The 25,811-nt window shown below is 34.4% G+C and overlaps 1 protein-coding gene across 9 annotated transcripts; it reads left to right on the top strand.

Annotated features, from left to right (window-relative positions):
* Positions 1-173: 173 nt before the first annotated feature.
* LOC133819046 (uncharacterized) lies at positions 174-25,253 on the top strand. 9 transcript variants are annotated; one of them, XM_062252196.1, is made up of 9 exons: positions 174-307; positions 1,765-1,984; positions 2,051-2,263; positions 2,441-2,599; positions 2,818-4,912; positions 5,415-5,530; positions 5,671-5,783; positions 6,757-6,834; positions 7,448-8,737. In XM_062252196.1, exons 2-9 carry the CDS (start codon positions 1,798-1,800, stop codon positions 8,609-8,611), a joined length of 4,125 nt encoding a protein of 1,374 aa, XP_062108180.1. In that variant the 5' UTR covers positions 174-307; positions 1,765-1,797; the 3' UTR covers positions 8,612-8,737. The 9 variants fall into 9 exon arrangements, with proteins under 9 accessions (XP_062108180.1, XP_062108184.1, XP_062108185.1 ...); XM_062252200.1 differs by lacking the exon at positions 7,448-8,737 and adding an exon at positions 25,155-25,253 and having other exon boundaries at positions 181-410; XM_062252201.1 differs by lacking the exon at positions 7,448-8,737 and adding an exon at positions 20,846-20,944 and having other exon boundaries at positions 181-410.
* The last annotated feature ends 558 nt before the right edge of the window (positions 25,254-25,811 follow it).

Consider the following 25,811-nt stretch of genomic DNA (forward strand, 5'->3'; position numbering starts at 1 on the left):
ACTTTTAGAAAACAAAAGGATATAATAAGCCTCAACTTGGAGTGTTTGGCATGAAATGAGTCCACGTGGAACATTGTCAACCTTATGCTTCAGAATCTTACAAAAAGTTCTGAGCTTCATGTACAAGCCCTTCTCGGCTGGACTCCTCATCGCTCTCAACTCATTACTCCTCACTCTCTCTCTCTCAAGATAAACTTTCCTTTGTTCTCTCTCTCTTTGGGTTCTGTACTTGTGAGTTTAGTTTTTCTGGGACTGCCCTTTAAGAGTCAAAGAAGAGAGAGAGAGAGAGAGTGAGAACAAATTCTAAGTAAAGCAGTTTCTTTCTTTCTTCTCTATTCTGTTTAAACGACAAGCCGTTTGTGGGTCTCCACAGCTAGCTAATAGTCTTTTAATTCTTTTCCTCTAATGGGGTATTTCTAAAAAAATTTATATTCTTCTCATGTTTTTGTTTATGAATAGTAGTTTTATTCTTCTGTTTACTCTTTCTGAAGAAACTTTCTTGTTTGGATAATGATTCTGTGTCCTCTCACAAAGTCTTATATAAGAATTTTTTTCTACTACTCACAATTCAATTCTATATTATTGAAGTCTTTTGTTATTTCTGATGATGATGAATATTTTATATTGTGTGTGCATGATTTGATGTTATCATATTGATTTAATAATTCAGCTTAAATAATTATTACTTTTGGTTTAAAAGGTATTGTGTTGTTAAATTATTGGCATAAAAGAAAGTTCTTTGAGTGTACTTTTAAAGAGTAATTGACTTGACTTTTATATATAAATGCACACCCTTTTAATTTCAACATGTGATTTTCCTATTCTTTCAAGACTTATAAGATTACCCAAGTACACAAGATAATAGTTTTTTCATAATCTGATGTTAGATACATCATCTGAGTGAAAATTTGTGAACCTCTTGTTAGTAGATTTTCCATAATGGAGAAGGAAAAATATACACAGTAGGCTCAAAGTTTGGGAGTAATTACTCTTTGTACTCAGTATTATTTTAAGTATTCATTTAAGGTATAATTCAGTATATGGATGTGTATTAGGAAAAGTTTACAAAAAGGGGTGTGAGTTGGGGTCTGGAACTAGGCATTATTATGAGCTTTTTGCAATGAATATTGTTCAGATTACTGGCTTCTCTCTTTCTGCTATGTTTTCTATTCAGTTAAGATGCTTGTTGAGTGTAGTTTTACTTAAAAGGGGTAGCTTAAACGGTTAGACATGTGGTTTGCCCTCACAAGGTCAGAGGTTCAAGTCTGCTGTTCGAATCTGCTTTAATGTTTGAGTCCCTTCTAGTTTAGGTTCGAGGTTCGAGTCTCTTTTGATTTGAGTACTTAAATAGTAATTGCTATGGTTTAATAGTCCCAAATATTGTAGGATCAGACGGAGAGACTAGTTCAAAAAAAAAAAAAAAGGTTTGTCGAAACCGAACTATGTTTGTTGTAAAGATGCATAGGCATTAGGATTTCGTAATTTCCAAATGTACTTGTGGCGGCGGCCTGAATTAAGTGTTATTGGTCATGAGGTTTTACTTGTGTTATGTATGAGCTGTGTAGTCCCTGTAGAAAATGATGGAAATGACACTTTGTAACTGTAAATAAGACATCTCACTTTGAATGAATTGCAATAAAATCTTTACACCATTTTGTCACCACAATGAAAGTTGTTCCCCTTTGTTTGTTGTATTCATTCATACTTGACATTAATTGTTAACATGAAATAACATGCTAATGTGGTAAATTTTGGCCATAGCAGGATTTGCTCATTTAAGAGTTAATTGATCGAAAAATGAATGTAGAGAATGAGAGCATAGAACCGGTGACTGAATTAGGACTTGGTCTGGGTTATTCCAATCAGTTCATACAGAGAAGATTGAACAATGATTCAGGTGCAGGTGCAAATGCAGGTTCAGGAATAAACATGACATTTGTGGCCAACAACCCATTGTCCGAGCTAGTTTGGTCTCCACACAAAGGTTTGAGTCTAAAATGTGTTGATTTCGGCTTTGCACAAACAAAATGCTCACTTTTCTGGGGTGCAGGTCCAAGTAATGTGGCTCTTTTACCACCGAGCACCATAGGCAGGAATACTACTACTTCTACTACTCAGAAAAGTATACACAAAGAGAACTCCCCTATATTGAATACACTTCAAATGAAAATTGGAGTTGTCGGCGAAGATTCTCAGACCAGATCTGATGGAAGTGATGGCAGTGTCATGCCTGTATGTGGACCGAGTGACCGGTATGAGACAGGTGAGAATAGTTTGTTGAGGTACATTAATTTGAAGTATAGATTAGGGAATGTGTTATTGTTTAAGTGTTGTGTGTGCTATCTTTATGTGTTATTGTTTAAGTGTTGTGTGCTATCTTTATGTGTTGTTGTTTAAGTTACCATTTCAAGTTTCTCGGGTCTGAAGAACTTATTTGTAGCAGGAAATGATGGTGATGCAGAGAAAATGAATACAACTAGAGAAAATGATCAAATGGAGGAGCTTGGAGAGAGTAAAGGGGACGCCATTTCTGGTCATGTCGAATCCCAAATAGCGAAAATTACTGAGAACAGAGACAGCTATTTTGCAAACTCTCCAGGTGAATGTTACAATTTATATGGATTCAGAAAAGCCATGCAGCTTTCATTGGATTGAGGTGTAAAATATTTTACAATTTATATGTTTGTCTCATTAGAAAAATGTATATTTTCTGTAAGCCAAAGAAGATTATTAAGCAGAATGCAATTTTTGAGCCTCAATCTCTATCATTGTTGACACAACATAGTTTTTACATGGTGATTTAATTTTTGTTTCCAGGTCAGGTTAGCATAAAAAATACTGAAATCTTGTCAATAAAAGCAGATCAGCCTAAACCTGACGAGGCACAAATCGAAGCATCATCAGGCAAAAACATTGACAGTAGCAATCGCACGATGCAGATAGGGCGCTGTGTGAATAAGACCGAGGCTGCTGGTGATCTGGTAGCTGATCAGATTTTCCAAGGCAGTAGAAGATGTCTTGAGAAAATGGAGTCAACTTCTGAGAATGATTTGCAGAATCTCAAAAGTGAATATGTGTGTGGTGGTGCTGCCGCAGATGAGATTGTAGCATTTGAAATGCCTCCTGGGGTTAGAGGAAGTTCTCAGCAGAAGAATGAGGTAACAGCTCCTACAAGTGAGACTTTTCCGGATCAACATTCTCCAACTAAAAGAGTCCACATGAATAGAAGGAAGGGCAAGGAAAAAACTTTTTCCGACGGAGATTTTGATGGAATTATGTCAAAAGATGAAGACGGGGGCAACCATGAGAGTGTTGAAAGTTGTAATAGTGCTGGATTATTTCCAACCAGTAAGAGAAAGCGAAACTTTGAAGAAGATTTGGTTGTTGGGAATAAAGGATTCAAGAAACAAGTTCATTGTGCTCAGGGTGTGACATCATTTACTAGACAAGATAGTTCGTTCATGAATTGGATATCGAATATGATGAAGGGCTTCTCAAAATCAGTACAGAACGAGGCACCTTTTCCTCTCGGTGTTACACCTCATGATGATAGACTTGAAAGTCCTCATAAAAAGCTCATCACCCTCAACAAGAACCAAGATTCGGGGTCCAAATTTATTGGTTTCCATTCAATGTTTCAGTCCTTGTATTGCTCAAAGGCAGAGGTTCAAGAAACCAGAATGCTGAATGTCGAGTATCAAGTTGGAGAAGGATCTAAGGAATTTAAATCATCAAGTAAAACGTGTGATGTTAATGCAACTCCCATTGCTTGTCACAGAGAGAATAGTAACATAAGCAAACCGCTTCATCTGATGAGAGGGCGGTTCAATGAATCTACATCTGGAAATGAGGACTCCGCAATGCAGCCTATGATGCCGTTGGATAAAGTTGCAGGTAGTCAGGAAAAAGACAATACAAACTCTGAAGATAACAATAGTAAATGGCACTTGTCCTTTAGTAAAGAGAAAGAGAGAACAAACTCGAATTCCTCTCTCGGTAGACAAAAGACAATCAGTGCTGAAAAAATAATTTCTGCTGAGCTGCAGCCATCTACAGCAAAAACATCGTTTTGTCTTAGCAATGACCCTCTAGGAAGCTTTTGGGTAACTCGGTTTGCTCCAAAAAACCTGAGTTCCTCGTCGAACATGGATCATCTCAACTGGAATGCTGGTGTAAGTCCCAAGCACTCCACCGAATGCCTAAAGCTTTTGGAGGCTAAGGTTCATTCCTCAGAAGATTTAGTTGTTGTCTCGGGTAAAGAATTGGAGAATAGTGCTAATAAGGTTGAAAGTTTAGAAGGTCAGAATTCGATGTACAACTTAAATCCTTTCTTACCTTCTACTAAATTGAAACCTTCGGATGCAATGGCTACTGTGTTTGCAAGGAGATTGGATGCTCTTAAGCACATTACTCCATCAAGAGGAACGAATAATTCTGCTCGTGCAAGCATGACATGTTTATTCTGTGGCTTAAACGACCATCATTTACAAGATTGTTCAGATATCACTGAAATCGAGCTTGAGGAACTCTCGAGGAATGTAAATACATATAGTGGAATAAAAGAACTGTCTTGTTTGTGCTTAAGATGCTTCCAACGTAATCATTGGGCTGTTGCATGCCCGAACACATCCTCAACAAAACGTCTTCAAGCAGAATCTAATGCTTCTTTTGGCAAACTGCAGCTTGATATAGTAAACAAAGAAAACTTGAACTTCCTAACTGATGTTGAGAAAAATATATCTTGTACCAGTCCAGTTACGAAACACATTGCTTCAAACTCTGGGGTAGACATGTTGAATGAGAAACAGATAATTCCTTTCTCATACTTTGTCAGTCAGCAGAACGTGGATGTGCCAAAAGGACTCTTTGATGCTGTAAGAAGGCTTCGTTTATCCCGTACTAATATTTTGAAGTAAGTAACTGTTTTAACTGACATAATTAACTCTGTTACAACTTTTACAAGACTTGCCTGCTATTTTTTTCTATCTTCACATGGTGTGCATACTGATTAATCATCATGATATGTTCTGCTCATTCAATGATTTAAAAAAAATTGGAAACTGAAACAGGAAAGCTTGAGTTGAGACAAGTAGATGAGTTGTGGAAGTTTTGACCAACTAAAGATGTTTCCATATTTTTATCGTCTAGTTCGCTTAATAATTCATATGGTGCTCAGAAATGGAATATATCGACTGATCAGGAGTGCTTTTAGGAAATATCATCAAATCCCAATAACCAGTTTATTTGTTTGGAGTTTTATCACTGATTAATACTTTTTTTACAAAAAACTAAAGCGGTTGAAGATAAAGGGAGTAATCTAGGCCAAAACAACAAAAGGTTTTAGCATCTAAAATTCACTGTACTCTAATGTTTTTTGCTTGTGTTGTTGACATTTTGTTACGTTTTATGTTTAGGTGGATGAATTCTCATAATTCACTCTCGCGCATCGGTGGCTTTTTCTTGCGTTTGAGGCTCGGGAAGTGGGAGGAGGGACTAGGGGGAACTGGCTACCATGTTGCTTGCATAGTTGGTATAGCTAGAATTACACCATGTTCTAACTTTTATCTTAAAACTCTTAAGAGGATCGAGTAGCGTGTTATTAAGTAACTTTCCCGACACATTCATCTGAAGCCTGATTTCAAAGAAGCTTTTCCTTGTCAAAATATGCAGGAACAGAAATAGAGAACAAACCGCAAGACCGAAAAAGTTCTGTTCTTGTGGACGTGGGAGGATTTAGATGCCTGGTTGAGAGTCAATACGTCTCCAACCATGATTTTCTTGAGGTAAATATAATCTGACTAGCTCACTCATTCTCACATTTCTCAAGTTAAATGATCTTTCTCTTGATATTATAAGTTCATTTGACTATATGTAATGTGGATCACATCTTTTTGACCAGATTGCTCTCAATTAGATTTTGCTAGGGAGGATTTCAAAAGAAATTTCATAATTGTAATGTCTCCTCTTACAACGAAGTATCATGGTCCCCGCCATAGAATTTTGCAAGATTTTTCATGTTCCAGTTTTTGACATATCTTAATCACCCATTACAAATAAAAGTACGTTAATTTTTCAAAAATAAAGTTCTAATCCTTACATTAAAACTATTATGTTCAATTGGACCATTGTAAGCATAAAGGAATTCCTAAGACAACCCAACAAATATAAAAGAAGGGTAACATTACAAGCACAATTGAAATGAAACCTCATTTATATTTTAGCTAAACTATTGATTTTTTTAAAATGCAAAGTCCTTAATTTTATTATAATAAGTGAAAATGTTAAGTTATATTACATATGAGGCAGTTTGGAGCGGGCAAAAAAAACCCGCCTTGCTCCATTTCATACAGAGCAAAACTGTCTTAATCCATTTCCGCCCCGCCCCATTTGATACAGGGCAAAACCGCCCCGATGGGGCAAATTCACAAGATTGCTTGTCTATCTGGATTGATATCATTTGTTCTAAATCTTTTTTATGCCTCGGATATGACTCTTCGTACCCATGGGGTTCGATGGCCTCATGTCCACTAGCAGGACCATCATCAGAGCCTCTACGTTGTCTTCTGAATCTTGTTTGGAGCCAATTATGTATTTAGTGAATAGGTTGAGTCTACTATTGTAAATGCAATGATACATTGATACTTATTTAGTGTCTTCCTTAGCAAGTATAAAACTACCAAATTTGTTACTCATTTTTTTTATTATTATGTTCTTAATCGATAGTTATGTTGGCTTGCACTGTCTGCTGTATTGCAGGATGAGCTTATGGCGTGGTGGTCCACGGTTCGAAGAAGTGGTGGCGAAATTCCTTCAGAGGAAGATTTGAAAACAAAGGTAAAGAGTAGAAGCATGTTAGGCTTCTAAAATAAAAAAATAAAAATACAACATAGTTTTGAATTATAAATAGAGTGATTAATTAAACCTAAGAATGTTAGGCTGATTGGTACAAACTGTACATATCTTCTGAATATTTTTTTCAGCTTATCCTTGGGATCAAGTTTTTTGTGTAACACTAAGCATGTGATTGCAATTTGATGATTATTCTTTGGTACTATTCAGGAAGTTGGAAACTCTCCAACTTCAATCACAAGGTTAGCTTATTTTTCTAATTTCAGTCATTCAAACACAAGGAATATAAAAAGTCCACATTAATAAAGAATAAAGAAGTTTTTTCTCCAACAGTGTCTTGTCTTTTGACATGGTAGATATTCTCTCTGTCTTTGTATAATTTCGTAAGTTTCTGTATCAAACTATCATCTTATCAATGGAAGACAATGAAGCCCGTAATAGTGAAATAAGCCTGGAGGATCAATACATGAACATCTCATTGGAAAATGAAGAGGAGGACGATTTGATATATGATCAAGGAGTGGAAGATTTATCTGAAGTCGATGCTAGATGGTGCTTGGTTGGTCGCTTTCTCACAGACAGATGTTTTGACTTTCAGGCGATGCAACACAAAATGGTGTTGTTGTGGAGACCGGGACGGGGGGTATACGTTAAGGAGCTTGAGCAGAACCGGTATCTTTTTCAGTTCTACCATGAGGTAGATATATCATGTGTGATGGAAGGCAGTCCATGGACTTTCGATCGGGTCCCGTTGGTTTTTGAGCGTCTAAAAGTAGGAGAGAATCCACGGGCTGTGGTTTTGAACAGGTTACACTTTTGGGTGCAACTTCATGGCATGACTCCGGGGTTTATGTCGGAACGCGTGGTACGGGATATTGGTAATCGTATTGGAGATTTCGTGGAATCCGACTTAAACAATTTTAATGGTGTTTGGCGTGATTATATGCGCATTCGGGTTTTGCTAAATGTGGATCTCCCTTTGAAGCGGAAAATGAATATCAAGAACCAAAATGGGCAGATTTGCTGTGTACAGTTTAAGTATGAAGATTTGACTACGTTTTGCTTCATCTGCGGCATACTTGGTCATTCTGAACGTTTTTGTGAAAAAATCTTCGATACTCCTCAGCATCTTCTCGTCAAACCGTATGGTCTGGGCATGAAGGCTGCACCTCGACGTCGGAACCATACTATTGGCTCACGGTGGCTACGGCAAGGAGCGGTTTACAGTGGTGGAGAGCAACCAAATTCGGGTCCTCCAAGTGTCAACAGGACCATGCAAGACAACATGTTTTTGGCGAAAAATCAGGAACCACTATATGACCCTCCCAACAATATAGGCGAAGCTAATGGGGTTGAAGGAGCAGTTATGGGACCGACAAGTCATTTGATTTCGGCCAGCCCACGATATAACCATAATGGAAAGTCAACTGCTAATGTAAGTGATGAGGCTCCACGTGTGACTTATCCAAACACCCTTCTTGTTATGGAGGCCAAAAGGAAGCGCGTGGAACAATTGGGAAGGGGGAATATCGGGCATGGAATTATAGGCCCAAGGAATGATTCAACTGGGCTTGTTTTGGAGGAAGATGTTGTAATGGGCTCCCACATCAATGAAAGCCTGGGATTAGGCCCAAGTCACTTTGAGAACAAAAATTATGAATTTATCAATTCAGAGGCTACTGGAGTGAGTTCGGGAGAAGCAAGTGGCCCAAAAAACGTATTTGGGGCGGGTTCTGTTTCACAGACCCGCCAAGCATTATGAATGTATTGAGCTGGAATTGCCGTGGGCTTGGGAACCCAGGGACCTTTCAATTCCTTAAGGAGCTTGTTGCTCAAAAAAAACCCAATTTTCTTTTTATGTGTGAAACAAAATGTCAAAAACAAAGGCTGGAATGGGTTGGTCATCAGTTGGGCTTTGAAGGGATAATTTGTGTGGAGGCCCAAGGCAGAAGTGGGGGGCTCGGCTTACTCTGGAAACATGCCGAAGAGGGGTTTCTATTGGGTTATTCAAGCAACCACATAGACCTCGAAGTGATTAAGGAGGGTGAACCACGTTGGCGTCTCACTGGATTTTATGGAGAACCCAAAAGAAATTTTCGTCGCACCTCATGGACTCTTCTCCATTCACTGGCGGCATCGTCCCAGCTTCCTTGGTGTGTCATTGGTGACTTCAATAATATTGCAGCTCATGAAGACAAAAGAGGGGGTAGTTTGTATCCTCAGTGGTTGATTGATGGCTTCCAAGCGGCTATGAACCATGGCGATCTTACTGACCTTGATCTGGTGGGATATCCATTTACATGGGAAAGGGGGAGAGGAACTGAGTATTGGACTGAAATTAGGCTGGATAGAGCAATCGTCAACTCCAGGTGGAATGGACTATTTCCGAATTCGAAGATCTCTAATTTGGAAACCTCTCCTTCGGATCATAATCCTATTTTTCTGGAACCAATTTTCGTGCAGAACCATTTCACTCATTGTCATTTCCGCTTCGAAAATGCTTGGCTCAAAGAGCCACTTTGCTACCAATTGGTTCGGGATTGCTGGAACAGTCAAGAAGGGAAATCTTTTGAAGAAAAATTGCATTTTTGTGCTGAGAAATTGAATACGTGGGGAAGGGAGCTAACTGGTAATTTCCGACGACGACTTCGACTTTGTAAACAAGAGCTGGAGTATTTAAAAAGGCAGCGAGACTCTGCTTCCATTCAAAGGTATGATGAAGTAAAGAGGAAGCTTTTTGACATTCTTGACCAGAGGGAAGTGTTTTGGAAACAAAGAGCCAAACAATTTTGGCTTAAAGAGGGGGACCAAAATAGTAAATATTTCCACAAGGCAGCTAGCACTAGAAGACGGAATAATACAATCCAGAAGCTAAAAAATGAGGCAGGGGAGTTTGTTGATTGGGAAAATGGACTTCAATCAGTGATGATTGAATATTTTAATAGCTTATTTTCGACTTCAGGGGCTCAATACACCGAGATATTGGAGTGTGTTCAGCATCGCATCCCCAACGCAGTCAATGAAGAATTACTCAAACCAGTCAATGAAGAGGAAGTGAAGAAGGCGGTTTTCCAAATGCATCCAGACAAGAGTCCGGGACCTGACGGAATGACACCTGCTTTCTACCAAAAGTGTTGGACTATCGTTGGCAGTGATGTTGTAAGTGAAGTGCGCAAGTTCTTTGCAAGGGGCGAGTTTGAGGAGAATTGTTGTATGGCCAATGTTGTTTTGATCCCAAAGAAAAAGAACCCAGAGACTATGGCGGATCTTAGACCTATCTCTCTTTGTAATGTTATGTACAAGGTCATCACCAAAGTTCTCACTAACCGGATGAAACCAATTATGGACGGAATAGTGGTGGAGAATCAAAGCACTTTCATCCCAGGTCGTTTAATATCTGACAACGTCATGATTTCCTTTGAGATACTGCATTATCTCAAACGGAAGAGACAAGGCAAGGAAGGCTATATGGCATTGAAACTTGACATGAGCAAGGCTTATGATCGCATTGAGTGGGATTTTTTGAATGCTATGCTTCTGAAGATGGGTTTTCACAGAGATTGGGTTCATCTACTATCTAAATGCGTCACCTCTGCCCGCTACAAAATCACTCGGGGGGAGAGAAATGGGGCCAATTGTCCCTTCACGCGGTATTCGGCAAGGGGATCCTTTGTCCCCTTATTTATTTATTTTGTGTGCTGAGGGTCTGTCTTCACTGATAAGGAAATATGAAAGGAATGGCTGGCTCCATGGGTGCAAAGTTGCAAATGGTGCACCACGTGTCTCTTATATGCTGTTCGCAGACGACAGCTATCTCTACTGTAAGGCTACGGTTGATGAAGCATCCAAAATACAAGAGCTACTTAACAAGTTTGAAGAAGCTTCAGGGCAGAAGGTTAACCTTGGTAAATCCTCTATCTTTTTTAGCAATAATACTGATGATGCTATGCGTAACAATTTATGTACTCAGCTGCAAATGAGGATGGCAGACGGCAATAGTTTGTATCTTGGGCTACCTAGTACGCTAGGGAGAAATAAAACGGCAGTTTTTGGTTATTTAAAGGACAGAATTCGTAAGAGAATGCAAGGGTGGGACAAAAAATATTTATCTAGAGCTGGGAAGGAGATATTGGTTAAGACAGTGGCTCAGGCGCTCCCTAGTTATGCAATGAGTGTCTTCTTATTACCTGCTGAGATAAGTAGAGACATGGAACAACAAATGGCAAGATTTTGGTGGAAGTCTTCTGGGTCACAAGGTCGTGGGATTCATTGGATGTCTTGGGATAAACTAGGGCGTCACAAGAGTGTGGGCGGAATGGGATTCAGGAGCTTACGAGATTTTAACCATGCCCTTTTGGGAAAACAAGGCTGGCGTCTCCTAACAAGACCACATTCCTTAGCAGCTAAAGTCTTCCACGCAAGATATTATCCGACAGGCACATTTCTATCTGCTCAACTGGGGAATAATCCAAGCTTTGTTTGGCGTAGTATATGGGAATCTCAGGACATGGTTCGTAATGGCACTAGATGGTGTGTGGGCAACGATTTAAGGATAGATGTGTTGAACACCCCCTGGCTACCAGACAATGACAATCCTATGGTTATTTCTACTCACCCAGCACTAAAGGAGGCAAAGGTAAATCATCTGATGAGCATATCAGGGAGGGATTGGGACATTGAGATCATTAGAGATTTATTTGAGCAAAGGGATATCAATCTTATACTAGGCATTCCTATCCAGTTTGACCAACAGGATGATCATTATATTTGGTCTCAAGAGACCTCGGGAATGTACACAGTTAAGAGTGCTTATAATTTAATACAGAAGAGGCTAGGGCGTTGGAATGAGGTGGACTCGACTCCATTTTGGAAACGACTCTGGAAGCTTAAGATCCCCCCGAAAGTCAAGAATTTGATGTGGCGGGCTGCAACAAACTGTCTTCCTACCATGATCCAGTTACTCACAAAAAGAATAGAGGTTAGCCCTTTATGTCCAATTTGCGGTATGGAAGATGAATCTATTGTACACTGTCTGGTGTCTTGTAGAGTGATTGAGCAGGTATGGAATAGAGTGGGTATTGGAACAAAAGCAACACAGGGCATGACTTTCTTAGAATGGGTGATCAAATGTTTTCAGAGATATGATTCAGAGACTCAGTGCCTATTGTCTACAGTTTGTTGGGCCATATGGGGAGCTCGAAACAATGCAGTTTGGAATAACAAATTCACTGGTACTTCTAATATTGTTGGTTCTGCAAAAGGATTCCTTGACCATTGGAGAAATGCTCAGAAATCTGATTTTGATTCATCATCTTCGACGTTGGAGAGGGGGGATGGAGCTGAGCAATGGACTGTTCCTAGATTACACAGTGTCAAGGTGAATGTGGATGCAGCAATTTTCCAGGAGCACCAAAAGTTTGGGGTCGGTTTTGTAGCTCGTGATGACAAAGGCATGTTACTAGAAGGAGGCACTCGCCTTTATCATGGAAGCATTGATCCAATTTTAGCAGAAGTGATGGGGATGCGCGAGGCCCTGAGCTGGATAAAATCGAAACAATGGCATCAAGTATATGTGGAGTCTGACTGCCAAGTGATGGTTCAAGCTATACGAAGTACCACTGAGATGATCTCTCCTTTTGGGAAGATTATAAACGATTGTAGAACCTTTCTTGGTGATATGCAAAATGTAGTTCTTTCTTTTGTTAAACGGTCAGCTAATATGGTTGCTCATGACTTTGCTAGAGCGTCCATTTTGTATCCTGATCATCTGTTCAGTCTGGGGGATGTCCCAGCTGATTTGTTGCCAACATTGGTAACTGAATTCCTTGGTTAATGAAGTTATAATTTCCATTAAAAAAAAAAACACAAGGAATATAAATATATAATCTTTGTAAATAAAATATGAATAATTAGGTTATTAAAAAATATTTTTTTTTTCTTTATAAAAATATTATTTAATTTGGTACATTGAGTTTGAACTAAATACTAAACTTCACCGTCTGTTTTGCAGAATTCACAAATTTTATCAAAATTTACATTTTTATATTTGATTTTGGTCAAAATTTATTTATTTATTTATTTCATAAGGTTGTTATTTTGTTTTGTATAATTAATTTTCTTAGTGTTTTTAATTTTTTGCAACCAAAAATGATATTTAAAAATTTATGTATAATATGTATGGCTGGGATGTATTTAATAATTTTTATTGGGAAATTTACAAAAATGTATAGTCCAAAAAAAATATATAAAAAATAGAATCGGACAAAAATTACAAAAATACAAAATGGCAAGATACATTTTTTTTTTTGTTTGTAGTTTACAAATTTGCAATCATCTATTACAATTTTGTAAACTTTGTACAGTATTGTATTTTTGTAATTTTTGTACAGTACCGTGTTCTTAATTTATTTTTTTTACTATTTATAGTGATGTGTGTAAGCTTTGCATTTTTATTATTATATAAGTTCTAGTTTCAATATATAACAAAATAATTAAATTGATAAAACAAAAAGATAATTTAAAAAAAATCAAAATGAGATGATACTTAGATGAATTTTGTAAAATAAAAAATATATATTATTGAATTTATTTAAAATGTAAGTTTGATATTCAGTAAAAAAATTGGGATCTAGATAGTTTTTTTTCCGTCTGTCGGTTGTCATTTGAGCCATAGAAATGTAAGAGGTTGATTGGTTTATTATTTGAAAATGATTTTATAATTTTAATATTAAAAATTTTAAACAATAGACAGATAGTCCAACCTATCATATTTTTAATAATTAAATTTTAAGTTTTTATATCTGATATATCTTTATCGAAAATATAGCTATTCAATCGCAAAAGAATAAATTTTTAAAAATTTGATGTGTGCTTTTAAATGAGTCACTCTTTTTATACTTACTTTTAAAAAAAGATTTTTGAGTAATTGGCGGGGAAACACCCTATAATTTACATTTTCTTATGCTTAATCCTCATTTTTTATTTTTGTTGGTAAAATTCATTGTTACGTTAGTTCAATTCTGTTATAAAAAAAAAAAAAAAAAAAAGGGCTATGTGACTATATAAAATGACAATCATGGGTCTCTTATTCGGCCATGTCATAATTTATTATATTAAAATTAATTTTAAATAAGTTTAATTCTTTAAAAGGGCCTTCTGGAGTCCCTCAGTTCGTTTTCCAGGATTGAGTCCTGTAGTGATTTTTTGTCGTTGGATGAGGTGGTTTATTAGATTGAACGGCAAGATTTGAGCTGAAGCTTAAGTGGATATAAAATACGAAAATACCCATAACTTCTTCCCTATAACTGACAACTATTCCTCTTCACTGGTTTGGTTATTATATTCTAAAATAACAAAAGGTTGTAAGAGCCCTAGTAAGCTTCATTCCGTCGCCCGACTCCGAAGAGAAGTTTATGGTTGTCGTCGCCGTTTTGGTTGAAGCTCGGGTATGATCATGATCACCAGCAGTCTCCAAAACCCCATAATCTCCAAGATTAATGATATGATTATGATGATGATGAATTATGATAGCCAAAGCTGTCTGCATGAGTAGTAGTAGTAGTAGTATGAGTACTGTAATCTAGAATAATGTGCATGCAGAAAGGGTCAAACTGACCACCTGCTGTAGTTGTGGATGAAGAGCAAGATGACTAGCAGTAGTAGTAGTCCAAGTGCATGGGAACCTGCTGCGTAAGCATCGGTTGTTGTAGCTGATCTCCAACGTTGTTGTTGTTGTTGTTGAGGACAAGGTGGTCTACTGTGAATAATGGTGGTGGTGGTTGATCTTGTTCTAATGAATTGATGTCATTTGGTGATGATGATGATGTTGGTCGTTGTCGTATCAATAGTAGCAGTAGTCGATGTGTTGTTGTTGACTAATTTCAACATTTTCTTTAGTGTTGAGTTCCAAAAATTCTTTATTTCGTTGTCTGTTCTTCTTGGTAGACGGGCCGCTATTTGTGACCACCTGAACACAACAGATTTTTAGCACAGATTAAGGAGATATATATCATGTGTATATATAATATAAGTAATTTTTTTCTTTTAACTTTGGATCCGGTGTGTATGTTCGTGTGTAGCTTAATTGAACTGTATGCATGCATGAATCTAAATGATGCTTAATTTGCTTGAGTTGTGTATATATATAGGAAGTTTTTCGAGTAGTGAAATCACTATTGATGTTATTTTTAGTATTTTCTCTATATTGATAAATTGTAACTTTAGATCTCTACAAATTTTGAGAAAAATTAGAATACCGCATTATATTCGAATTATTAATATTAAAAATTTGCCACCACATTATATTCATTTCTTATACAGCATAAAAAAATATATAACAGCTTCAGTTTTTGTTACGTTATTTTATTATACATTTGTCTAAGTAAATTATAATAGTTACTTAGTAGCAGTTAAATAGTTACGTGTCCACAATCGTAAATAAGTCTCAACTCTTACCTATATTTATTATAAAACCCTCAACTGTACTATTTATTGGACTTAAAATTACCCTTCTACCCCCCACTTACTAAAACAATGTCAGCTAAAAAATCACAATCGGTTATACCAAGTCATAATACTCAAAAGTTAATATTTTTATATCAATGTAACTTTGACACTTGACAAATTTCTGAACCCCACATAAAGGACTTAGTCCTGTGAGGGACGCCAGAATCATCTTTCTTCCCAAGAAAGAAGGATGATTCTTTCTTTCTTTAAATCATTAAAAAATAATTAAAATTGAAAATATAATCTATTAATAATATATTTAAATAAAATTAATCTTAATTTAGATTTATTAATTTAATAAAAATAAAACTAAAAAACCCTAATTCTAACCAGTAACACCTTTCTCCCTGCCTGACCTATGCCCACAGATCTGGTGCATCCTCGTTTCTTTTCCCTTTTCGAGCTTCGCAGGTGTAGAGATTTCATCGTTGGCTCCATTTGTGCATCCGGATCCGACTTGCGAGGTTGCCGCTATCCACTTGCAAGGTCGACGGCGTCTGTTGGCTAGCTTCGATGTGCTCAGTCCTCTCCTCTCAATCCCGTCGTCGTCCTTTGCCTCCATCAAACGGCTCCAGTCGCCCAAGCCGAGCACCAAATCTGCCATGGGTTTCAAATTGTTCCTAAGAGAGAGGGGCTAAGGTGGTGAAGGTTATGAGCGTGAGTGAGGAAGATGAATAGGTAGATTGGGTTGAAAAAGGTAAACCCCAAATTTAATTTTTGATTTTAGGTTTTGTTTAAGACATCTTTAATTTGATTTTATGAATTAATTAGTTAAAAATTAGGTTTACTTTAGGTTAAGTAAGAAATTTTAATTTTTAAATTCAAAACTTTTTTTCATTAATTAAATTTATTTTCAAAATAATTTTTAAATAAATAATATAGTATTTAATACATGACCTTTATGGACATGTGTCCTCGCCGGCAGATAATTGTCTAGAGCTAAGGCGATGGTGGATTTGTTAACAGAATAGTGATTTTGGAGGTGTAGCCACCAAAAATAAAGAATGAGAGTTAAAGTGTAAAGAAATGTAAAAACTAGGTGGTTTTAAAACCAATTACTCAAGATTTTTTAATGTGAATGTGGATTAAACTAATTTTGAAGCAGATTCATCCTGATAAAATAATTGATTAATGCAAACTTCGACACTTTATATGATATGTTTATATGCTTTTTTTCATAATTTTGGAAGCCTCGTACAAGTCTCGTTATTAATAAGGTGATATTATGGTTTCTCCAATTATCTTTTTTTATTTATTTTATTGTTATATTTACACTCTAAAAATTTATATATATTTTTATATATTATAAATATGAGTTAATGAAAATTATTGTTTTTCGTTAGTTTTAATATTTTTTAGTTGTATTTGATGGACCCAAAACGGGTATGTTTAAAAATTTATATATCGCAAGCGCACGAATCGTCCATATAGAATAGTGATCGTGTAAGCAAGGATGTCGAACCCAAAGGAGTTGTCTAAAATCGAAAATGAAACTATTTTAAATCAAAAGTAATAAATTCTAACCTAGTTCCAAAGATTGATGAGTTTTAATATTATGAACATAAAATAAAAGATTGACAAATAAAGCTATTTAAGAGAATGAAAATGAACCAATAATGATTTGACAATAAGTGTTAAAAGAAAAGATTATTAAGATACTAGAATCCACAAAATGTAAGTTTAATAATATTTATTAGTATATTGATTCCCAAGTTTGAGTGATAGTTAAAATAATTTAAACTATCATTTTCCAAAAATATTTATAATTTTAAACACAAATTTCTTATAAAAAGATAGGATTTTTCTTCACTTTTCAAAATTATAATTTCAAAGCATTTAGTGTAAATCAATCTAATGAAATAACAAATAAATCAATGAACATTATTTATAAGGCAAAACATAATATTTTTGTTCTAAGCATGGATGTGTACAATTTAATGACACATCTTACACAAAGAATATTATGTTTATGCACTAATGAAGAACAAAGTGTAAATATGTTCTAACAATCTAAAATACAAGATATTTAAGATGAGAGAAATAGAAGAAAAATCCATAAACTTTGTTGTATTACAAGGGAAATCAACATACAACATAAATATTATCTAGTTACAAGTTGCTTCATCATGATCTTAATAATCTTATGAAAAAGATTAGAAGCACATAACTAGAGTAGAAATTACAAAATAAATGACATACATACTTGCAAAATGCTCTTGAAAAACCCAAATGGAAGAGAGAATGGTAGAGAGAAAATGAGAGAAAAAGATGGTAACCAAAACATTAAGCACCCCAAAATGGTCTTCAAAACCCTTATTTATAGCCAAAATGAGATTATTAAAATAATCAATTTAAATTAAGTAAATTGATTAAATTAATAATAATATGGTAAATAGGGGTAAATTGTAGGAGTGATGATGATTTTGGGGTGAAAAGTGTGTAGAAAATGGGTAAAAAGGTGGCATTTTTGTCATAGGGGACAAAATGCAATTTTATGGGCTCAAGAGGCTGTACGGCAGAGAGTTGGAGGCTGTTTTGGCAGCTGAAAGCTTCGTGGGCCTGGAGCTTGGGCCGAATGGCTGGGCAGGCTTGTGGAGGCTGGCCCACGTTGGGGAGAAGTGTGGACATGCGGCTGGGCTGGTGGAGAATTGAGCCGTGGCTGGGCAGCTTGTGGAATGATTTGTGACTTGGTGGAAGTCATATATGTTGAAGGAGGAAGCTTGGAGTGAAGGCCACGTGGCATCAGAGGCTTGGTGGCATCAATTGGTGATGCTGAGTGATAACTCTAGAAATTAGAGTTATTTTACCACATTTTTTAAGCTAAAAATGATTTAGTTCTTAAGTTTTTAATTAAATTATTAAGTTTTAATTACTTTTTGAATTTATTAGGCTTATTTTAATTTTATGGATTTTTTTGTTATATTATTGTAAAATGTTATGGTTTAATTATTTAAAATTAATATTGTTAAGTTATGAGTAAAAAGATGCAATTTTGAGCTTAAATGTTTAAGTAAATTAAATTTTAATTAATATTTTCATTGAACTTTTGTTGTATATTTCATTATTGAAAATATTTAGTTTTAATTTAATTTATGTTTGGTTTATAGGGAATTTTTTTTGTATGCTATTTGCTCTTGAAAAGCAAGAAGAATGGTGAAAAAAAATGATATTTTTGTAAAGGAAAAGCAAAGAAGTGGCACTTTTGTCTCCAGGCCCATGCCCAAGCCCAACTGCTGATTGCCCCCTGGCCCGTATCACTCCTCCAGCCATCACATATGCACCAACGCCTCACTTCAGCAAGTAGCCACCAAAGCAGCCCATGGTCACTTCTCTCCACATATAGCATCCACGAAGCCTCAGCACGCCACCTGTCCCACTTTCCCTTCAGCAATTCAGCAAGTGCCTCACCGAAACCACCTCCCATCAACTTCTGCATATGCATCCCTCACGCCTGAAGCCCAAGTCATCAACAAAGTAGCCCCAACGTGGGCCAGCCCAGTCCGCAAGGCCCAAATGCCTGACCCAATTTGCACTCTGCCACAGCCACAAAAAGTGACATTTTTAGTTCCAATATTTTTCACTAAAATATCAACTCACTCTTCCCTATTTTTCTTACCTAAATAAACATTCCTAATTCATTTTTTTTTTACCCTAGCTTTTCACTAATCTTTTACCCAACCAAACATTTCATCTTTCCAATACTCTTACACTTACTCTATTTATCCTACCACTTCCCAACACAATTAAATTAATCAATTTATTTATTTTAATTTGATTAATTTAATATCCATATTTTGCCTATAAATAGAGTCTTGTAAGACCATTTGGGGAGCTCTTCTTCTTCATATTTTTTCAACCTCTTCTACACATTTTTCTCTCTTCTTTTCACTAGTTTCTCTCTACCATTTTCATCTTTTGAAGAGCATGTCAAGTATGTTATTTTGTAATTTTTATCTAGTTATGAGCTTCTAATCTTTTTCAAAGGTTATTAAGATGATGATGAAGCAAAATGTAACTAGATAGTATTTTTCATTGTATGTTGATTTCCCATTTGTGTAACATTGTTTATGGATTTTTCTATCAATGATATGCATTTTTCATCTATTATTGAGTGTTAAAGCATATTACACTTAGTTCTTCATTATGCAAAAATATGATATTCTTTGATTAAATGTTTTTCATTAAATTGTTCACATCTAATTCTTAGAGCATAAGTATCATATTTTGCTTAAACATAATCTCTTTGATTTTTTGTAGTTTCATTAGGTTGTAACACAACTAATGCTTAGAAATTGTATCTTATATAAGTGAAGAAAAATCCTACCTTTTTGAAAGAGTAACTTGTGCTTGAATAGAAAATATATTTTGAAAAAATATATAGTGTGATTTATTTCAACTATATTAAAACTTGGGAATCAATATACTTATAAATACTATTGAACTTGCATTTTGTGGATTCTAAAATCTTAATAATCTTATTTTATATATCTCATTTGAAAACAATTTTTCTATTTAATCTTAAATCTTTTTATTACTTGTGTTTTATTTTTCTAAAACAAAATCTCATCAAATATTTGGAACTAGGTTAGAATATTCTTGCTTTGTTTGAAATAGTTTCTTTTGATGTTAGTCAACTTCCATGGGTTCGACCTCGTACTTACATGAACATTATATTCCGAAACGATTCGTGCACTTGCGAGCTTAATTATTAAAACATCCCGTTTTGGGTCCAACACTGAGACCAATTTATGCTTGGCGTGGAGAAGGCATGGGCCTTGGAGTGGGCCTGGTGAGGAGAAAGGTTGAGATGCTTTCAAAAATGCCATTATTCAAAAAATGCCACTCTTAATCTTTAGTTTTCTTGCTTTTCAAGAGCAAAAATACACCAAAATCCCTAACAAAAAAAACATAAATTAAATCAAATTCAAATATTTTCAACTATAAAATAAATCATATTAGTTCATTGAAAATATTAATTAAGACTTAATTTAGTTGAACATTTAGTTTCACTAAAACAACATTTTTTTTTACCTCGAACTAAACAACATTAATTCAAATAATTAGCTACAATATTTTACAACAAAATAACTATAAAAACACACAAAATTATATAAAATCAAAATAAGACTAATAAATTTAAAATTACTTAAAAACTTAATAAGTTAATTAAAAACTCAAGAACTAAGCAACAATTAACATATAAAATATGGTAAAATAACTCTAATTTGTAGAGTTATCAGTATTCTAACACTGTTAGTTTTAAAGTAACAACGTTAGTCATCTAAATAAGATAAATAAATTTTAAAAAAAATAAAAAGTAATATATGAGTCATAATAATTTCCTATCACATATTTTAAAATTTCATATTAAAGTATTTAAATTACTTTATCAATTATGTTTTCAAAACTATAACTGAAAAATATTTAAGTGCTTAAATTTATTATTATTTTTATTTATAATTTATTTTATCATTTAATGTGTTACACCCAGATTTCGAGCCATAAGGATTGTGATCTCGAAAGCTGGATTTGCAATGAATGGACTCGTAATGTCTGGAACGTGTCCGCAACCTAGGCATCGAGTCTGCGAAGCAGAAACGACTTCGAAGATGGTAGCCTCGAGATCCTCACAAGCTCGAAAGACAGACATCGAAGTACGTCTGTTCTCGCGATAACCTCGGATCAGGGAGTCTGAGCCTGACACAAGTATGAGCTCAAAGTCGCATGATCTCGGGAAGATGCTATAGCTCAAAAGTCAATAAGAGACCTGGGTGAATATGGCATTGGCAATATAAGATAATAACTTTGAATATCTTAATGAATCACCAATAAGAGATGCGGTCTATATTGATTGCTATAAATCCCTTATAATCAAGGGATATTAATTGTTCAGTTATACGCCCCCTGATCTTCAAGGGACGTTTCCTTGTATATAGGATTGCAGGCTTTTAATGTCATTTAATTTATTTGCATACATAGAATAACTTCCTGAAATATGTGGGATAGTATTCTGAAATCTTCTCTATAAATAGAGAGGTCATGCACCATTGTAAAGGACCGAATTTTTGTGATCTTGAGAGAAACTCTGGAGAATTCATTCTTAAAGAATTTCCAGAAATCATCTTAAGTTTAATAACAAAGACTCGTGGACTAGGCAGAGTTAACTGCTGAACCACGTAAAAAATCTCAATTGTGTTATCATATTTTTATTGGCCATTACTGATTATTGTTTTCGTGCTCTTATTTCATTGTTGACGAAAAACGGCGTCAACATAATGTATTTTGTTTATCCAAACATATATGTTATAGTGAAATAAGACATAAATATATTGCATCAATGGAAAATAGCAAGACTCTTACAACTCTAAGCAAAATAATACAAATATAAAATTGTTGATTAAATAAGATTACAACTCAATAACTAGAATACAAGTAAATGTAGAAATAAGAAGAATAATAGAATTATAAGAACTACAACTCTAAAACAAAATATACAAAGAAATATGTAAAGAGAAAATAGAAAATAAAAACAATATTAGAAATAAGAAATAACAACAATAATAAGCGAAAATTTCTCACTCACACAACCAAAGTGAATAGCATTGAGAATCACCAACTCGAACTAGGTTTACAAATTTTGCCAAAAAACTTATTTTCCCAATCTCTAGCACTAAGGGATTTCCTCAATATTGAAAATAACTCTTTGAAATAATCAACATATTTTGTGTATTTCTAGCAAAGTGCTCTAGTGGATAGAAATAGTATTGTCTTACAAGTTAGTAATAGACTCCTATTTATAGAGTTTTGAGACACCCTTTAAATTTCAAATTTCACCAACCTCCATGGCAGTTACCAATGTTTAAATGGATATATATGGAATCAAAAATGAGTTTTTTGGAGTTACATGAGTTTTTAGAACCGTTCAAAGTGGAAAACGGAGTAAAATTGGTTGCACACGTCTCTGGCCGCGACCACCAGCATTCCTAGCCGCGGCCATGTGCATTTGTCCACCAGGCCATGGCCACATGCCAACTTTCAGCATATCACTTTTGTGCATTTTTCCAAACAGCTCTATACTCTTCTCACATGACTTTGTAACCTCCAAACACATTATGGAGGTAAAAATCTGGAACATCTTGATTTCCCTGATAAGGCTTAGTGCCTTGATTAGGGGGTCATAGTAGCAATAATTGATTTAATTATGTGATTATATGCATGTGTTATATGAATTATGTGAGTTATATTATAATATGATTGTATTGACATGTTTAGGTGTATTAAGCATACATGTGAGTCTATTTTTTATTAGAATGACATTTTTTTTAATTTTGGCCCGTTGATGGCATATTTGAATATATATGTGTGTTTTGTGATTGAGACCACTTTATTATGTGGATATATTTGGGTTAGTCGGCACGAGGTGATCCTAGGAAGCAAGTTAGCGGTTTAGTCATATCGAGATTAAATACCTGGGTCGGGGTGAGTCTAGGGGTATTTTAGTAATTTAGTACATTATCGAGATTTATTGGGTAATGAGAAAATATTTGGTAATTATTTGAGGATATTAGAAATTAATGACAAATTATGAGGCGTTAATGTAGTGCCTCAAAATTTTACTTAGTTAGATAATATTATCTTATGCTATAGTAACTTTAATTTTCATGATATTGGTCCAAGCCAGGAATTATTTGGAAACTCGTAGAGTTAGTTATGAATTTTATAAATTTAGCCTATAGTTTAGAAATATTAATTTTATCATAAGGTTTAATTATTGTACTTGGTCCTAAAAATATTATTAATATAGCCTAAGATTTGAATTGAATGATTAAGAGTGTGACAATGTTCACATGTATATTTATTAAGGATTTAAAGATTTTAGATGAATAATATAATCAAGGATAAGCCTAGGAAGTCTAGAACCTTCCATCAGATACTAGGATCCCATATTTATCAGTCAAAGTGGTTTAAATAACTTTAGGTGTGCTTAAAACGTGCAAAAACATAGTTTAGTACATAAGCGTAAGCCGATATATCGCCTACGCTAATACGGAAAAAACGCATCAACTTTGCATGATCGAAACCATGGGGACTCGACAAATCAGGACAGGCAATATATCGCCTATAGTGGGCGATGTATTGACTGTGTGTGCCACTTTTGAATTTCCATGGCATCCGAAGCTATAATCAATCCTCAACAACTTGGACTTGTTCTTAAACGATTTTTAATCGAGTTCTAGGCATTTTTTGAGCGAAAAGTGCCATTTTTATTAATTTATTTATTCATTTTAATGGGAGTTAGTTTCACTCCTTGAACCCTATAAATAGGACCCTTCACTTAGTCATTTGCATCATTTTTCAAACACTTCTCAAAGCCTCCAAGCTGCCATTTTTGTTCTAAAGAGAAACACTAGTGTTTTGGAGTTTAAAGCTTTCAAATCTAAGCATTTCTAAACACTCGGGAAGTAAGTTATAGTGTGATTTTGGTGTTTGTGGTATAGATTGAAGCTCTAGCTATCTAAGGTACTTTTAATCCTCAAATCTAGTATATTTCTATTATTTTTATTCTTTTCTTTTAGTTAAAATCCTAACTTGTCATAATGACTTTTGGTTAGGTACTCTTTCTTTAAAACTTAAGAGAGTGTTTGGCTCCTTAACTAAAAAACTATTTTTTGTTTTTAAGACCTAAAAATTATTTTTTGAAAACAAGTAGGGGGTGTTTGGTATTGTTTTCAGAAAACAATTTTTAAAAACAAAGTTACAAAAAACAAAAAATTTTGAGAACAACATAAAGTTGTTTTTAGTTGTTCTAAAAAAAAATTTCTCGCATAACATTTTTAATTATTATTATGTCACATTACTTTCTCTCTCATTAATATATTATCACTTTCTCTAACATTACTTTCTCTCTTATCACTTTTTATCTCTTTATTTTCTCTCTCATCACTTATTATCTCATCATTTTCTCTCTCATCACTTCTTATATCATCATTTTCTCTCTTCTCATTTTTTCTATCTCGCCATTTTTTGTCTCATCACTTTCTCTCATTTTTTTCTTGCATCAATTTCTCTCTTATCAATTTTTCTTCCTCAAAATTTCTCTCATTACTTTCTCTCTCCTTATTTTTCATCACTTTTTCTTTCAAATTACTTTATCTCATTATTTATTACAAACTTTTAAAATATTTTTCTCTTTGTAAATATATTTATTAATTTTTTATTTTTATTTTTTAAAAAATAAAACTATAAAATTATTTTTAGAAAACATTAACCAAACACTTGTTGTTTTTTTAAAACTACAAAAACTGTTTTCTGTTCTCATTTCTAAAAACACAATTTTAAAAACAAAATATAGAAAACAATGCCAAACAATTTTTATTCTGATGGTTTAAGTCTTCTCTTCATTTTCTTTTCGCTAGGAAACTTATGGTTTTTAATGTTAGGTTTTAAGAGTTTCTCATCCCGCACTTGTCTCCAATATCTCGATTTTAGTAAGGAAAATAAGTTAGATTTTATGTGCTATGTGTTTGTATGTTTAATTTTTATGTTTTTAGTCATTCGGGAAATATGGTTGCTTATATAGCAAATCCTGAGATTTTTATTGTTATCGTAGACTATAGTTGTATCTAAACTTACTTCTAAAATAATAGTTAAAATAAGAGGATTATAGTGGTTTTTATCACATACTACGATAATGAGTTAATGATCATTAATATTGAAGTCTATTTTATATTTTAAGTTTTATGTTTTATGTTTAGTAGTTTTTCCTTACTGGGCATTAGGCTTATTCCTTTTAATCTTAGATTGTACAGGAAAATGAACATGGAAGGCAGGATGGATCCGAGGGGCCTTTGGCTTGTGTATCGAGCGAGAAACTAAAGAAATGAACTAATGGGACGATCGAGGATGATGTTGTTATTTTTGAGTCCTTTGAATTATGTCTTTAAAATTTATGCACTTAGTACTTTGAATATTTAAATTTTAGTTAAAGACTTTGTTCTCTTTATTATTTTTATTATTTTATATATGAACAATGAGATCCAGTATTTTCTTTTGGATTTTCTATGTATTAATAATAAAGTTTGATTATTTTATGTATATATCCAAAAGATAGTAGTTATGTCTTAGTAGTTTAGTAGTTTTTAAAGGTTCGAGGTTTTTAAATTAGTCAGGTACTTACAGTTGGTACCAGAGCCATGATTCATTTGGATAAAGTTCACCTTGATACACACGTAAAAACTCCGGATCTAACCACCAATGTAAGTGTTTATGTTATGAATATTATGCTTATGTTAAAACTAACATTTTAATAAATATGTTTTCAGTCAAAATAAATGGAGCCATGACTTATCAGGAGATCCATGCCATTAAGACATTGAAAAGGATCTGAGAGCCAAAAGATACAATAAATGTGATAGAACGAATCACTCAAAGATTGGTCAGATTTCACAAGGAGATTC

Source organism: Humulus lupulus, chromosome 2 (genome assembly GCF_963169125.1).
Source record: "Humulus lupulus chromosome 2, drHumLupu1.1, whole genome shotgun sequence".
Lineage (NCBI taxonomy): Eukaryota > Viridiplantae > Streptophyta > Magnoliopsida > Rosales > Cannabaceae > Humulus > Humulus lupulus.

Excerpts from the sequence above, each read along its gene's own strand:
- LOC133819046 (XM_062252196.1), top strand. The coding sequence starts at position 1,798 with ATGAATGTAGAGAATGAGAGCATAGAACCGGTGACTGAATTAGGACTT. Across the intron at positions 2,264-2,440 it reads GAGTGACCGGTATGAGACAG|CAGGAAATGATGGTGATGCA; the intron begins GTGAGAATAGTT and ends ACTTATTTGTAG. Across the intron at positions 4,913-5,414 it reads TCCCGTACTAATATTTTGAA|GTGGATGAATTCTCATAATT; the intron begins GTAAGTAACTGT and ends TTTTATGTTTAG.